General features: G+C 44.1%; 1 protein-coding gene across 1 annotated transcript; it reads right to left on the bottom strand.

Moving 5' to 3' along the window:
* Nucleotides 1–454: 454 nt before the first annotated feature.
* DESI1 (desumoylating isopeptidase 1) lies at nt 455–16,597 on the bottom strand. Its single transcript, XM_058022335.1, is given in 7 exon segments — nt 455–3,488; nt 4,635–4,757; nt 5,504–5,613; nt 6,299–6,368; nt 7,288–7,309; nt 16,302–16,474; nt 16,476–16,597. Coding segments are annotated over 7 exon segments (696 nt in total). The 5' UTR covers nt 16,580–16,597; the 3' UTR covers nt 455–3,394.
* Nucleotides 16,598–16,776: the final 179 nt, after the last annotated feature.

Here is a 16,776-nt window from a genome sequence, read left to right on the forward strand (position 1 = left end):
TTTTTCCTTTTTTTTTTCCCCTTTTGAAAGTAGCATCAAGGCAATCAGAAAAACACTTTTTTCCATTTTAAAACTCTGTTTGGCCTCTTCTTCAGCAGCAGACATTAGACATTTCATACATGCAGACTTAGATGACCAAGGTCTGAACAAAACCTGTGCTGACAGAACATCTTCATTCACCTCATCCAAGCTGTGTCAAGCTGCAGGAGTATGGTTTTAAATACTGCAGTACTTACAGAAAAAAAGATTTTCCAGACTTAAATAAGAGTGTTGCCTTTGGCCAGTTTGAGCAAAGGGCAGTTGCCACCACTATTTCCAGTAGCAGCACTTGGCACAAGCTGCTTGGACAATTTCTCAAGCTGGACTTCCCAGATGGGACCAGAATGAAGATAATGACTTCTGGGCAGCTGCATTGGCTGGGCAGCTGTTGGGCACATGCATTCAACCAGAAAAATGTGTTGTATTTCTTTTTATTGTAATAGAAAAAAACCCACAAGTAAATCAAAACATCACTTTCTGCCTAAAGACATTATTAACATTTTTAAATGACACGGGGGAACCTCAGCAATACAAGACAGAATAGTAAGTGTGGGCAAAAGGATTCTGTTCCCTTTCATGATTTCAGTTCCCCTGCCCCTTTGTCCAACAGCTGGCTGAAGTTCATCATCTATATACATTTACATACACTTCTCAGTCTAGTTTGTTTTCAGCTGGGTGGAACACTGAGGGCACAGTCCTGCAATTTACACATAACCATCTTTGGAGAAAACAGGTGGGGTCTCATTACCCAGTAAGAGCAAGCAAAGAGGATTCCCTCTTACAGTTCTTTTGCCACAAAACCCAAGATAGGTCCTGAGCCCAGGAGCTCTGACTATTGCAAACAATATATGGCTGAGTGAAATTTTACCCAGTGAACTTAAAGAACGAACATCATCTCTGCAAAGGGGCTCTGCTCAGGAGGGGAAAAGGCAATTGCAAAATGCACAGAGTGAATGTCTTCCTTTTCTTTCCTGCCCCGAGAGGATGCAAAAAGTCCTGAAGTAGGCAGCCCAGCAGAAACTAGGCTCAGGACATCCAGAGTGGTGAACATACAGGGCATATCCTCATTGTGTGAGTGTGTGGGGCAGAAACCATGGCACCAGTGCTTCCAGCACAGGCAGCTGTGCAAGCAAGCACAGCTGTGCTGCTTGCAGGTACCCAATGAGCACAGCAGGATGTTGGGCACAGCTTGAGTGTACCTGCCCAACTGAGGAAGATCTCCAAGATCTCTAACAAGATCTACAGCATTTTGTGGCACAGTCATGTGTGTATTAAGATGAAAGGCTGGTTACTCTTCACAAACACATATGGGAAAAGACTGGAGATAATATATATACTGGACAGGAGAACTAAGCTATGGTGTAGTAAAACCAAACACCAGTCCTTCCTCTAGGAGCATCAAAAGGCATTCATAACTGACTTTCATAGAATGTTTTCTGCAAACAGGACATTTGGAGGGGGAAAGATTGAAAGCTTCTCTATAAAGCCATCTGTAGTAACTGCTACAGTTACCTCTGAGTCCAGTCTGTCAAATGAAATGCTTAAGGAGAAGTTGATGGCACAAGGTGAGAATGACAAGGAAAAGAAGCATCTGGGCTGCAGGGGCCACTGCTGTGCACTGAGAGCAGGTGAACATCCAACAGCAGAATGGCCTGACAATACCCTATTCCCATCTCTGCACCGGCTCCACAAGGTGCAGGACAACAGAATATTTGACAGGGACAAAACTGCAGTTTTCCTCTATTCCAACCCCTCAAAAATACAAACTGTTATCGTCCACATAGAATAACAGTGTGAGAAATTCATCAATCTGCATTTTTCCAGGAGAAAGAACCCAGCACAGGAAAGACATCTCCTTTAGGTATATAAGAAGTTTCCAGTGCAGGAAGTTTGAGATCAGTGCAGGACTGAACTTGCAGCAATACTTTACACAACAAAGCACCAGACAAAGGGCTGTACATTTGCATAGATGCTTTTTTGGCAGCATCTGGGATGTGCAATCCCCATTTACAGAGCATCAGCAGTGTCTGGGGTTTGTCTGATGTCTTTCTTATATTCCTTCCTAAATGTAACTGCTACAAAGTTGTTCAGGAAAGTAGTGTATATATATATATGCATGAAAAGAAAACATTGTGCCTATTTTTTCATTCCCCTGTTCTTTCCCACTCACTGCAAGTAAATGCAAAGCTCTAAAAATCTTAAACTAGAAGATGTAGTATTGCTATAATCAAAGGTTAATCTAAGCACAGGACTGCTTCTGCATGTATCCCAAGAAACTCAGTTGTTCCACAGAAAAGCTTAATTTTACTCTTCCTCATTTTCTTTACATTTGGGGAGACCTAGCACTTATTTCTCTTAAGGAGAGCCCTGATGTGCTTGACTGCTTTGGAAAGGGCAGTACTTTGTTGGAACTCCTACTGTGTCTGCAATTGGATACTGAAGGCAGAATTGGTCCAACTGGTATGATCATGCAGTTGCCATGCTACTCCTGCCTTGCTGTACTGTAACTCTGGCTTTGCAAGGAAAAAAACCCCAAGAAAACAGTTCTTATGCATTAACAAGGTTCTGTCTATCTGCTGATAAGCTTATGTGTGAGAAAAGGAAACTTTTCACTTCATTTTACTTTCACCTGAAATTTGTCTTTACCACTTCTGCTCATGAGATTCTCTTCTTTCAGCTGGTTCTTTCCCATAACTCTTGGATCTGGAATGACAAGGCTCTTGGTAACCTTCAGCTCCAGGTTCCCTTCTACCACAGCAAGTCCCACTGAATTTCACTTCTGACTGTGACACTGACACATGGTTCAGCTTCATCACCTTTCCCATACACCTGTACCACTGCAGATATTCTAATCATATCAGCTCTTCCTTTGAGCAAATGTCAGTGAAATATGAAGACTAATCCTGGGACACCTTCACTTCCTAGGCTACCAATACTTGCTCTACTTTTTTTGCTAGACTTCCAGCAAATACCCTCACAACAGAGGCGGTGACATGACAGAGATGCAAGGGATGGCCAGGACATCCCCTTACTTACTTCAAGTTGTGTAATGGGCCATTGAATGCTCATGGAATGAATTTCAACTTACCAGCACAGGAGTTACATGGAAAGTGTCAGCCTACTCAGACAAGACAGCCTTTATAAATTAGTATAATACTATTAGAAATTATGGCAATATTTTTGGTAGCATTGTCTTACATGCACCCTGATAAATTCTCTCCTCAGGAAATTTTAAAACTTGTCTTGTAACTTCTTTAGAGTTAATTCTCATGAGAAATTATAAAATAGAAATCTGGTAGATTCTTGTTTAAAAAGGAAGAGGCCTGGTGAGGCTGGGCACACTGGGTCACTCCTGTTAGCTCTGTCCATTATGTCTGCTGAAGGTATTGCCTCCGGGTGGCTGGATCTGGATGGAGTCCAGGAGGGGCCTTAGAGCTTGTCCAAAAGGTCTAGGAAGGTAAAGAAATAAACATCTCAAAGAGTTTACTTGGTCAACAACTCCCATTTACCACTGAAGTGCACTCACTTCCTAGAGTGCAATCAAACCAACATTCTAGAAGCAAATTTGAAGAAAAGAGTTCCACTACAAACTAAAAGACACTAATTTAACCTATTAGTTTACTGTTCAATAACTAAGAAACTTAAACATTATTTTATATCATATAATCATCAGATAAGGTAGTTCTGAGTCCTAACATGCCTAGACTGTCTGAAACCAGCTCTCAGCAATTCATTCTACTTAAGTGTGCAAACAAAATCCTTGTTATGCAACGGCAGTGTTCTATTAAGTACATCAATATTGAGGCCTGCCAAAAGAATAGCCTCTAGCTTACTTAAAAGACAGTGGTTCAACACTCCCAGAATAATTTCTGTTGCAATCTGTAGCACCTGGCTTGTCTTTCAGTAAGACTCCCTCTGTTACAGACATTATTTGATTTTGAGAGATCTGAAGTTCTAAGAGTCCAGGGTAGAAGACCCATGTCTCACAAATAATGTGCTACACCACTGTTACAAGAAGTAAGACATAAATGATGGAGCTCACATCCTCCTACTGGGATCCTCACTAGCTGAGAGTTAAAAAAAAACCAAAAAAACAAACAAAAACAATATCTGAATTATCAAGCAGGAAATTCTTAATTTCTTTTTTTTCCATATTCTCTTTTTCCACCCGATCCTGGCTTTAAAACTGCAGCATTAATTTTAAAATTGTATCTCCCCTGCCTCTTCACAAGCAAAGTGACACCTCTGCAATTATGGTGCTTAGAGAAATGACTTTTAACAGATACTGGTTGTCTAAGAGGGAAAGAACCCCTTACACTGTCATCTGAAACTTTCTCTATATAAGAGACCATCACAAAACAGCTAGTTTAAGTTAAACGCAGAAGAACATCCTTCTCCTCCTTTTTTTGGGACACCAGTGCCAGTTAGCACTTGTCATAGAGTGTTGCAAGTGTTGATGTAAAGAAAATTGCATCCTCTCCTTAATCTCATGCTGGTTCTCAGACAGATCCATCAGGAACTGGTACTGCTGGCTCTGTCAAATGCTTAAGCATTAGCATGAGGCAGCTACAGAGAAGAGGGGCATCCATACTCACGTGGAGAGAACTTCAGATGGAAGGTCAGTGATATAGGAAGGGATTTTTTTTCCTGTCAGAAACTGTGCCACTTCATTACTGAAGGTGTTGCAGTTATGTTCAAAGAGGTTATAAGACTCTCCTCTGTGCCACAGAAAAGAAATTGAAACAAAAAACCCCACAGATTCAGCAATAAATCATACAAGTAGAAAAAAACTTACACCCTTAATGAAGAATCTTACATGAGCACTTCCTCCCCCCACCCCAAAGAATTCTAAGGCAAATAGATAAAATACAGACATCAATTCACCCTGAAATTCAATTGAATCAGGGTGGAAAATGACATCTCTCCATATCCCTTACTTTAATGCAACCATTTTTGGGAGAACAGGTGAGGTCAGGTTTCTTCAATTAAAACCACAGTAGCAGTAACGAGAAATCACAGCAATATTGACTCTGAAAGACAGCCAGAACACTAAATGTTGTGGTTTCCTGCTCTTGTGAGAAGCAGTGCAGACCCTTTACCAGTCAAGACCTTGCTTCTACTCATGTGAAAATTGGCAGCTTCACTACAGTGACTACCTATGACTCACAGGGCAAACTGCTATTTCCTGAGAGATTTCATTTTCTCTGGTGATTCTCTCAAAAACATTTTAGGCATTATTGGATTTTACAAAAAGCAGTGTTAAAGCATTCCCAGAAGAATGCTTTCCCAGCCTAGAAGGTAGCTCCTTGTGTGTATTGGTGCATCAGTCCAGTCCATATGTGAAGAGCACCACATGAGAGAGTAAGCAGACAGAAGCTCTGGGAGCTGGACTGGTTTCATAACACCTTCCTCCATTCTGCACCTTTTTGGTACACAGCTTTTTCCAGTACAGGCTGTTACTTACCGGAATGCAGATTCCCCCAAAGAGGAAAGGTATTCCAGGAAAATTTCTTCAGTGACTTCAGTGTTCCCCAGATCAACAACTGTGTCTGGAGGGCCAAGAAGTGTCCCTCCCTGTAAAAATGAACAGCCAGAAGATACTGATCAAATGATCAGGCTGAATTCTCTTGGAGCAGTCTACTGAATAAAGCTGTTATGGTCCATGCAGGCACAAAAGAAGGAGCTTTTGGGATGTTTATCAACATCCCAAGGAGGAGCTTTTGGGATGTTTATCAAGCAAAAAGCCCTGTTGGCCTCCCTTGTTCTACACTCAAGAGAATGAGAAGGAACATGAAACTTCCATTTCAGCTGGTATATTTGGCTCTTTGGGCTGAAAGCTCTAAGCTATGGCAAAACTCTCCTTTAGAAGCACAGCCCAACCATTTTACCTCTCTAAGAACAGAAAGGTCTGAGAAAACATTGTGGTTTGGGGCTTTTTTTCACTCTTAAAAAAGTCTGCATGTAACACTTAATGATACAGAATTGGACAAGGTGTCACTCTGGCAAAGCAGTTGCAAAAGGTGTTCTGCATAGATAGGCTCTACCAGAAGAAGCAACCCCCAGCCTGAACTGAGTTGGGCTTAAACCCACTGTCCATGCTCCCCTCACCCTCAGTTCCCTGGGAAACCATGACAAGCAGCTGGCTTCAGCATCTGTCTAAATTTAGAAGTCTTTTGCTGCTTTTCTAAAAGGCAGTAACACAAGCAATTCTGATCAGGTAACTTTACAAAAAAATATCAGAAAATTAAGTTTAACTTACAGGTGCACAGCTGGAGATCCCTCCACTGCCATAGAAGAATTCATCCTTATGGACTATTATGGAGGTGTGCCTGCCATAGAAAACAAAACAAAACAAAAAAGTTGTAATCAAGGAAAAAAATAAATAGCCTAGCAGATAAATCACTGATAAATTGATGAGCTGAAGGACATAATGAAGGGAATAACTGAAAGAAAAGGTCAATGTGTTTCTGTGAGTGGGAATAGGATCTGCTGGGACATGAATGGATATGGAAGCAATGATTATCAAGCCTACTGTAATCCTGCAAGCAGTTAGGAAAGAACAGGTTTAGCTAAGAGCCCAGGCATGAGCCTCTCTCAGCTAACGGGCTGAGGGTGAGGTCAGCCCTCAGAGACACAACTAGACCTGCTACCACCCTGAGAGAGACTTCTCACCGCCTGAGAAAATGGTCACACAGCCACTGGAGACAGATCAGAGGAGAGGAAAATGGATGGACAAGGGTTTAGGGATTTTCTTGCCTCTAAAATGAAACCAAACAAACCCTCTTTGTGTGATATCAAAATTCTTGATATGAATTATAGGAAATTAAGGGGTTTTTTTGTGACTGAATGTAGATACTGCTCTTATATGGCAGAAGACTTGATTCTGTAATACCTTCTTCCCACCTACTCTTTTCCTATCATGTTTAGTCATGCCTGGAATTATAAGACAAAGTGCTTGGGACAAGGACACCATCTTAGCCTTGAAAAAGTACAGAGGTGCACAAAAACACAACAGCTACTAACAACACCCTATTCCATGGGGTCCACTGAGCTTTGAACAGAGTGGTTTAACTAGCACCTGACTGTACATAATCCTACTGCCAATCTCTATTCAGCAACAAAAAGTGCCTTGCTCTCTCTTCCACCACAAAATGTTCCGAAGCTCTGAAGCATATATAACTGCATATTGAAAATACTTCCTACACCAGTATTCTACCCACATTATGCAATTTAAATCTAGTCACTTACCAGATGCCATCCAGCTGTTTCCCTGTATGCAGAGAAAAGAAGAGTTATTAGCAATGTATTTTCCAGATTGCAGCCTACTTTCCATCAATCACTTAGGAACCATGCTTATTATTTCACCATGAGAGCAACACAAAAGATTTAATCCACAGCTGCTTTTAAAATTTCAAATTAACTACTTAATCCCCACACCCTCTGTACTTAATCCCTCCTGACAGGCAGAGGTAGTAATGCTATCCTTCTGATGCTTACCTTCCTTAGGTGTTTTTCTACAGACCAAGAAAACATTTTCCTAAAATTAGAGTCTTCAATCAGGAGCAGAAGAGTTGAATTTAACAGATTTCATAACTACAGGCAGCTGGCCAGCAGAGTGTATTCAGTTCTCTTTATCAGTAGCTGATGAGAGGTCTGACTTAAACATATGAGCAGTGGTGGTAGCCTCTATAATGTATTCCATGATTTCCTCTTTTCCCTCCCAACCCCTGCCCTTAAAAATTAGTTTAAGTGGGAACTGAGGTAGAGAAGTACAGCATTGAAATTTACACAAGTTATAAAGCTGTGTGTTTTCCAGAACAAAGCAACAAAGACTTGCTTCAGGCACCACCACACTGATAATATAATTGGGTCTCAGAGAAAAGGTCCCTTTTAAAATGTGTTTCCAGTTCCCTAGAAGCAGGAGACCTAAACCTCTCTGTTGTTCATGGTAGGATCTCAAGATTAAACCCATTACACCTCAAAAGGTCACCAGCTTTTACTGCTCTAGGCTCAATTATTTTATCTATCATAACCAAAAGGCTTGGTCCCTGGTACCCTCCCTTTGGGAGCTTGTAGGGGTGCATGCTGGGGGAGATGTGTTATAATTTCTTTTCCTGAACAAAGTGCAGAACCCCCAAAAAGCAGATTTGGAACAGAAAAACTTTGTGCATACCAACATTTGGTATTCTCTTGAACCCAAGCACTAGACTGAGTACTCCTCTGGCCACAAGAAAAAGCAATCACCAACACATTTTTTTCCACTCAGGTCTGAAGCAAAATAGGTACCTGCTTCAGGTGAGGGTCATGGAAGAGCAGAGGCAGGGAAAAGGCTGTTGTGACAACAGAGACATCAGCTGAAGTGAGCACGTGTAGCTTTGAAGCAGGAGGACTGATCTGTCACCCCCGTGGGTCACAGCCAGGCAGCAACCACATTCCCTGTCAACCCATTGCACAGAAATGTGGGCTTGGAGTAGGATGAAGGCCAAGAGAGAGGCCATGACAGAACCAGAACACTGTGTTGCAGTATCTCAGAAGCATCTGCTGGCCCCTTAGCTTGTCCCACTGCTGTGCTTTGTGATCCTTTGGCCTTTGCTCCACATGCTCCCCAGGAGAGGTGTCACCTCACGCTCTAGAGCTGCCAGCTCTGCAGCCCATTGGCCCTGCAGGCTCAGCACCACAGGCAGCACTGGCCTCTGGGTGGCTCTACCCTTTGGCTTTGCCCAGTTAGCATTCTGTGTATCTATTAACAAATTATTACACATTTGCTCATGATAAATAACTTTTTCACTAGAAACTTGAACTTTATCCTTCAGACCAGAGAAAAAAATTTCAAAGGCAGCACATATTAGAATTGTGCCCGTCCTTTGCATGCTAAATTGAAAGAGAACATCTTAGTATATTTACTTTCACACACACCTGCAGCAGACAATAACAAAATACTTTCCAGAGAGTTGGCACTTTGTACCTGGATACTGAATGCAGGTGAAAGAGCTATGGTAGATATTGACAATGTCACAGGTGCTGCCAGGACCTGCTCATGCAATTACAACACCTACCTGAAAATACCATTGCAGCAAAAGCTACACAATGGGCTGCTCTAGCAAGGTTGCAGCCCACAGCTCAAGGGAAGTGACTCTGTCCTCCAATGTGACACTTGTGAGACCACATCTGGAGTGCTGTGTCCACTTTTGGATCACCAGAGTATAAAAGACACTGACATACCAGGCTGGAGCACTTACTGTACTGAAGAAGAGCTGAGAAAACTGGTGTGTTCATCCTCAAGAAGAGAAAGCCAAGAGTCTGTATTCCTGTCTACAGGTACCCAACAGGTATGGATGAAAGGGGACCCTTGCTCTGCTCAGATAGGCACAGTGCAAGGCAACAGGTGCTAGCTGGAAAATGGGAAATTCACAATTCAGTAGGAAGCAGGGAAAACATTTGTCATGAAGGTGGTCAAACTCTGGAGCAGGAGTCCAGAAAGCATATGGGTTTTCAATCCTTGAAGATACTTAGAACTCTGCTGTCCAGGGCCCTAAAGAATTTGCTCTTGTTAGCTCTATCTTAAGCAGGACTTCTAGAGGTCCCTTTTCACCAAAGTAATTGTCTGTATGTACAAAACCCAAGCAGAATTCAGGAATTGGACTTTGTTTTGGACTGCAGTCCAATCTCTACTGTTACACATGAAGTTTGTAGCAGTCCAAAGGCAGAAACTGCCAGGGCAGTAGCAGAACAGCTTTTGGCAAGTGAAGCTGCCTATCTTCACAAGGCAGGTCTGTCTGATGGGCTCAGCTTGGCTGGTTTGTGCCAACACTGATTTGAAAATCTTAATGAAGCTGCAGACCCACTATTTTTCCTTGGCTCCTAAAAGTCATTAACCAAGCTGGCATTGTGGAAAACACACACCAGATCTGCAGCACTGCTGACAATAAGGCATCTGTGGTAGCTCTCCAGCCTGCTGCAGACAAAATATAATCCCTTTCTTCCACTGATGGACTGTGTCTGGTGAGAGGCAGTGCAAGTGTCTTCAGTGACAGCCCTGCTGGGGGAATCCCATGCCTAAGAAACCTGCCATTATTGGCCACATACGCATCAAACAGAGCCATCCAAGACTGAGAACTTTTGCTAAGCTGCTGCAGTACTCCAGGCTTCACAGCTGGCTGCTGTCATTTCAACTCAGACTGAGCCACAGAGGAATAAATCAATGGCCACCGGTTTCTGAGGAACTCGGGCAGCTCCCTTTCCTGCTGCTCAGCAAGAATCTCAGTGTTGCTTGTCTGCCATGTAAGAGGTTATGTACAGACATTCATGGACACAACCATCTTCCTCCTCAAGTTCTGCCTCTGGTGGGAACCCTCCTCTATGACTCTTCTTGCCCTTTCTCCCAGACTCAGTCACTGCACAGAACAGGTGACAGCTCACCACCACTGCCACCCCTGATAAGCTAAGGCAGAGTAGATAGGGCAGCATGCACTAATGAGCTATATTTGCCTTCTGCTTGACATTGCTCACTACACACAAAATACTTTGCCCAGAGTCTCTGAAGGCTTGATACACACAACAGCCCCAACAGCATGACCAAGCAAGGCTACAGCATTGCTGTGAGTGCTAAGACACAAGTTGTATCTGGGCCTTGCAGCAACACTTTCCAATAAAGCTGCTTCTGGCAGCCCTGTCCACTTGAAAGCCAGAAGTTCAAGGTTGCCATGAACTTCCCCAAATAGTCCTACAGTGCAACAGAGCTGACATCCCATAGTCAATCGAGTGGACTGTAAGAAGGGATTGCAAACACAATCCAGGATACTGGCAGATATCATCACATTTCCTGTTCTTCCACTGCTTGTCACAACACTCCAAACCCCTTTGGTCACTGCAACGTGGGTAGAGCTGTGTGCTGGTGCTGCCACCAAAACCAAACCATTTACTCATAACTTGAGGCTGTCTATTACTGTGTAGAGATTCTCTCAGTCATTTCCAAAAGCTCTCGCAGCATTAAATTGCAGGCATTACTCTTTGCCCATACCTACAGTAAAGCTAATCCAAAGGATGCACATGCTCAAAATACAGAACAGGAATGTCCTGATGGGATGATGCTCTTTTGGGCACTTACTGTATCTGAAGGAAGGGTTATCCAGAGGATGGATACAGGCTCTTCTCATTGGTGACAAGGAATAGGATAAGAGGGAATGGGCAGAAACTGAGGCACAGGAAAAGCCATCTGAACATGAGGAGAACTTCTTTACTGTACAGGTGATAACACCCTGGAATAGTAGCCCAGAGAGGTTGTGGAGTTTCTCTCACCGAAGATACTCAGGAACCATGTGGACACAAACCTGTGCAATGTGCCTGAGATGACCCTGCTTGTGCAGGGAGGATGGACCAGATAACCCACTGTGGTCCCTTCAAACCTTACCTCTTCTGTGATTTTGTTATCCAGGTAAAACAGGGAAACAGCAAGATGCTAACTAGTTTAAATATTTCAAGGGTCAGGGGCTGTTGAACAGAAAAGGTCATTGCAAATTTAGATGTACACATTTAATCACACAACATTTACTGCACACAGCCAGGCTATCAGGTATCAGCCCTCCCACAGAAACTGCCCATGTGCCAGCTCAGCCTGAAGTAAATGTGAAGCAAATCAGCTTAATTGATCTGCATCCATTCCAAGCTAATGCAAGTCAAGGTACCTTGTTTTCATCACAGACCATGAACATGGACATGAAAAGCTACTGCATTATATTTGTGAGAGTTTCAGGGGATAGCCTGTCAGTCTTTGGAAATATGATCACCACGGTTTTTGTTTGGAGATGGTTTTGTTTGTTTATTTATTTTTTTATTTTTCCCTTGCTGATGTGCTTCTGTGGCTCTTTCCTGAAAATACTCACAAGAACCTGGGGGGGTGATGCCAGTTCAGCATAAATCTGTGTGCTTAAGCATTTCAAAGATTCAATTTCTTTCAATAAGGTGGAGTAAGTAGCAAGTAAACAAGCTTTTATATTTACTGTTTTATTTTCTTTATACCATTCATAGCTCAAATATTTTAATGGTGTTTACATGAGCCAGAAACCTATGAGAAAAATAAAACATAAACAATTCCAGGACCCTCAGCTTAGTCACAGGAACAGGGAGAATGAAGTAGTTAGATTAGTTTCTTGTAAAATCAATTCAAGAGACTGTAATTGTTTAGATACAGGGGTATTTTGAAAGAAGAAGCAAGCCCATATAATTTTAGAATACAATCAAACTGGATTACTTCCATGCTTAGATTTGTCTGGAAGGCCAAGCACAAGGGAGATTAGATGCTCACCAATCTTTTTTATAGTCGCAGTAATTTATTAATCTTGAGGGCCAAACAATGTTGATTATTCCTGTGCATTTTAAATATCAAACAAAAGTGGCATTTGTATATTAATGCAAATTATTATACTGAAGGGCAGAGGAGTTCTGAGACATGAAGGAAGGAAGATGCAGATGGGCCCTTAGTTTACCCCATTTGGAGTTCAGGCCATCCAGCCCTCAGTGCAAGATGTACACCTGTTTTGAGCTGTAAAGGCATAATAGGAAGCTCAGTATCTTTAACAGTATATTTGTGGTCTGCAATGGTTATGCAAACTCCAGAAGACCATAAAAGACTCTAAAAAAAAGTGGTGAACTGTTCTCCTGTGGAATCGGAAGTAATACAATTTGGTCAACCAACATAAGTGTTCCGAGCAGTGCACTGCTTTGCATATTGTTGTCATTTCCCTAGGACAATCCATTAAGATTCCTGCCTTTTATGAATTGAAAATTACTCTAATTAGGCAAGCACTCTCTTCTATGTGCTACCCAGCGTGCTCAACCAAAGCAAAAAAGAAAACCTCACAGAGAGGGAGGAGCCTGCTTCAATTCCCTTCTCCTTGAGGTGCCTAGAGAGAGGCAGAAGTAGGCTATATTGGGGGAGGGTAACACATGCCATTTTCATGAAATCCCCAGCAAATGCTGGGAGCAAAGCTGATAGAATATCATGCTGAAGCAATTCAAAACTGTTCAGAACAGATGGAGGAGAAGCAGAGAAGTGTGCTGGCCTGGGAAAATAGAACCGAGCAGAAGGCACCTCCTTTCAGCAGTTACCTTTCGCTCCAATTCCCTCTGGGCTGTTAAATCCCTACAGCTGAATGCACCACTTAAAAATTTCAACCAAAACATACTCCCAGTCCACTCAACATTAATTTACACTACACTGAGCCAAGGCTGCTGTGGTTAACCAAGCTCCCAGCTCACTCTGTGAGTCACAAAAGCAATAATCTCAGTTACAGGACAGGAGAACTTTGAGCTGGTAGATATTTTTTTTAAGCCTATGATGCAATAGGATTTTTATCTTCCTTGAAGACTTCTCTGCCTTTGGAGGTCTATTTCAAAATCAGCACTGCAAGCTGAACTATTCTCTTTTCCTCTTTAGCCTCCACAGAATCAGGTGGATTATGTTTTCTGTCTTGGCAACAGAAAGCTTACTGCATTCAGGTCAACATTTCTCATTATTATAACAAATATTTGAACAGACAAATGTAGTCACAGACTGAGAGTGGGGGAGAGAGGACCAACAGTAGCTATTGAGAAGATGTAATGTAAAGCAACATAAAAATTAAATGTGCTGTTTCTGATACCAAAGGCAAGTGAACTACAATTTTTGGTCATGTATCCTTCAGAATAGGAACAGTCACTAAATTACAGAAAGCTTACAGAAAAGTAAGAAGAATACTTACTTAGAAAAGTAGTCTGGGTAGAGAAAGAGTAAACTGGCCAAGAAAAACAAAGACTGTCCAAGGGACAAGACCAAGTCACTCTAAAGCCTGCTATGAACTGTGCTAAACATCTCTGCCTTCCAGATTCACTAAACAACAACAGAGAGAAATGGTACTGAACAAGTCAGTGTAAATTTGGCAGTGAGAGCTGACCCCTGAAGGCTGTGCTGACACAGCCCCCAGTACCTCTGGACCCTACCAGCACAACAGCAGACACAGTGCAGTGACGCCCTTGCAGTGGTCAGCCTCACAAGACAGGATTCATCCCCCTCTGGCAAGGGGACCTGAGCTGCTGTTTTCAAGCCTGACAGAAATTTATTTTAGCACAATCAATTATGGTATTTATTTTTTTCTTTCTAAAACAATGTATTTCAATTTAGGCAACATTACAGGATTATGACTGAAAGCAAAAGCATTGTTTCAAACTTGGCATTGATGAAGAGAATACTGTAAGTAGAGATGCCAAGTGTAAATCCTTTAAGAAATGCCTTCTTCTTTGATTGTTGTGACCTTCCTCGAGGACCTACAGTTTCTGAACATCACTAAAGAAAGAATTAATATTGACCACCTGAGGGTTGATATACAGAGAAGTAAGAAGAGGTTTTTTTGTTGTTCTTCGGGGAAAAAAGGGTCTGTGCATGAGGTAAGAGGAGTATTCTCTCAATCACTTGGCTCTTGGGGAGGTTTCCAAAATCATCTGAAACAGAGATGAGTGTGAATGCATAGAAGACACAACTTGAAGGAAGGAAGGAAAAAAAAAAAGAAAGAATGATTTGTTTTACAGACAATCATGTCACAGGATGCACCATCTCAAATGTTCTGCAGTCTGCATTGTCACTGTGACCACGCGGGCCTAGTTGGCCACATTCCACGAACACATCTGAACACAGTTACCAGGCAGTACTAGCAAGCAGCACTTCCCCTTCTACCCAGAAGTGTTCAGGTTTTTAAGCTTTCCTTTTCACTGCTCAGATTCCCAAAATTTACCACCAAACTATATCACACGCACAAGAGTTTCCAAGTTGTCTGAATAGATTAGAAAGCATCAAAATGAAGTAATGTGCTATGTGTTTTTAGGAGGACATTCAGAAAGCTACAAGATGCCAAGACTGACTTTGTAGGTAAAAAGGGAACTAAAAAGCCTTTGCTTGATCTGTGTGGAGATTGGCATGGAGATAATTATAGTGGCAACTTACCTCTGTTACAGTCTTTGCTTGGACCAACACTTTGATATAAGAGTAGTTATACTCTACTCAACTCAGTTACAGGTAAATCATGCACCCATGTAATCTCAAGATTTTTAACTCTTCGCACACGATAAAACATGGCTATTTCACCTGATAGGCAAAAAGCTATTTCCCTACGGGCTACAGTAGAAGCAATTCTGACCACATAAAAAGTTTTGAGGTTATCCAGTGCAGGAAACACACATCTCCCAAAGTGGTTGCTGCTAAATGACTAACAGAGCACAAAACACATGATCCCTGTACTATTTTCTTCCTAACTTTGCAAATCTGTCGTTGACCTTCATGAAACCTCATGCTTTGGACTTTCATTTTAAGCTTGTAGGAAATCACAAGAATCTCCTCATAGGGCAGATGAGCAAAGTGAATGCCAACAAACTGTAAAACAAGATTACACAGAGCCATCTGTTCAGACACTGAGTCTGTTGAGAAGTCTCAACCCACACAGACTGCTGGTCTGACACGGGTCAGAATCTGTTCATAACAGGTATAAAACACTCTACTGTTGCATTCCTAATTCATGCTTCCAAAACTTTAAGCAAAACCTGTTTCCTTTCCATCCCAAGTTTCAGGTTCGGCTGGAAACGCACACAATCTCGACAACACATCCAGCAGACTCCTACAAACCCTCTGAAGGAGAGGGAGGATAGCTGCGCGTCGCCAGCCCAGTCCGGCCTCACCACAACATGGAGCCATTCGAGCTCCATAACCTTGTAAACAGCAGGCGCCCTTCCTCAGCTCAGCCTTCCGGCCGCACATCAGCCGGGCTCGGGAGCCGCGCCGTGCCTCCCTGCAGGGGCCAGGGAACACTTTTACCGTGCCGTTAGGAAATACACCCGCGCAGCGACAACGGGCGGCTGCGGGAGAGCAGGCTGGACCCAGAGCAGCTGCATCTGCCGCACTGACAGAGCTCGTCCCGAAGACAGCGGGGTCCGGAATGCCGCAGCCAAACCCCGCAGCGTCCCCGGGCACAGAGCCGCCGGGCAAGCCCCGCGCATCCCGAGCCGCGCTGCACCCGCCGGACACCGCCGCCGCCCGGAGCGCCCTCAGGGAGCCTTTCCCGGCGGGCCGCTCCCTCAGAGGAACGGTACCGGGCGGGGACCGCCATCCCCGGGGCGGGAGGCGGCGACTTCGGCCCCGTTTTCCGGCGGGGCAAAGCCGGGCCGCGGTGGTCGGTGGCGGAATGGGAGCCCCCGGGAGGCGGCGGCCGGTGCGGCCCCGGGTCCCTCCGTGCTCTTACCCAGCATGAGGTGGCTGAGGCGCCGGGCCATGCCCTTGGACAGGTCGTACACATAGAGCTTCACGGGGTGCAGCGCCAGCGGCTCCTCCATGGGGACGGTGACGCGGGGGCGGCCGCCGGGCGGCAGCCGGAACCTTTGCAGACAAGGTTGGAAGGCCCTTCCCTCCGGGAGACAAGGGAACGGGAGGAAAGGGCGGCCCCGGTGCCGGTCCCCGGCACAGCGGCACCAGCCGAGAGGTGACAGGCGGGGAGGAAGGGGCCACCCTCCCGGGGCGCATGCGCGGCCGCCCCGCGCCTGCCGGGCCGCCCCGTCACTGCGCGACAGCGCCGGGGGCGGAGCTAAAGCCGGGGAGGCGGGGACGGACAAGTCCCGCCGTCATTGGCTGAGGCTCGGAGCCGTGAGCTGCGCGTGAGGAGTTCCCGCCCTTCGCTACCACACTGTAGCCAATCCGCGTGGAGAGGAGGGACAAATGCC

Source organism: Melospiza georgiana, chromosome 4, assembly GCF_028018845.1.
Source record: "Melospiza georgiana isolate bMelGeo1 chromosome 4, bMelGeo1.pri, whole genome shotgun sequence".
NCBI lineage: Eukaryota > Metazoa > Chordata > Aves > Passeriformes > Passerellidae > Melospiza > Melospiza georgiana.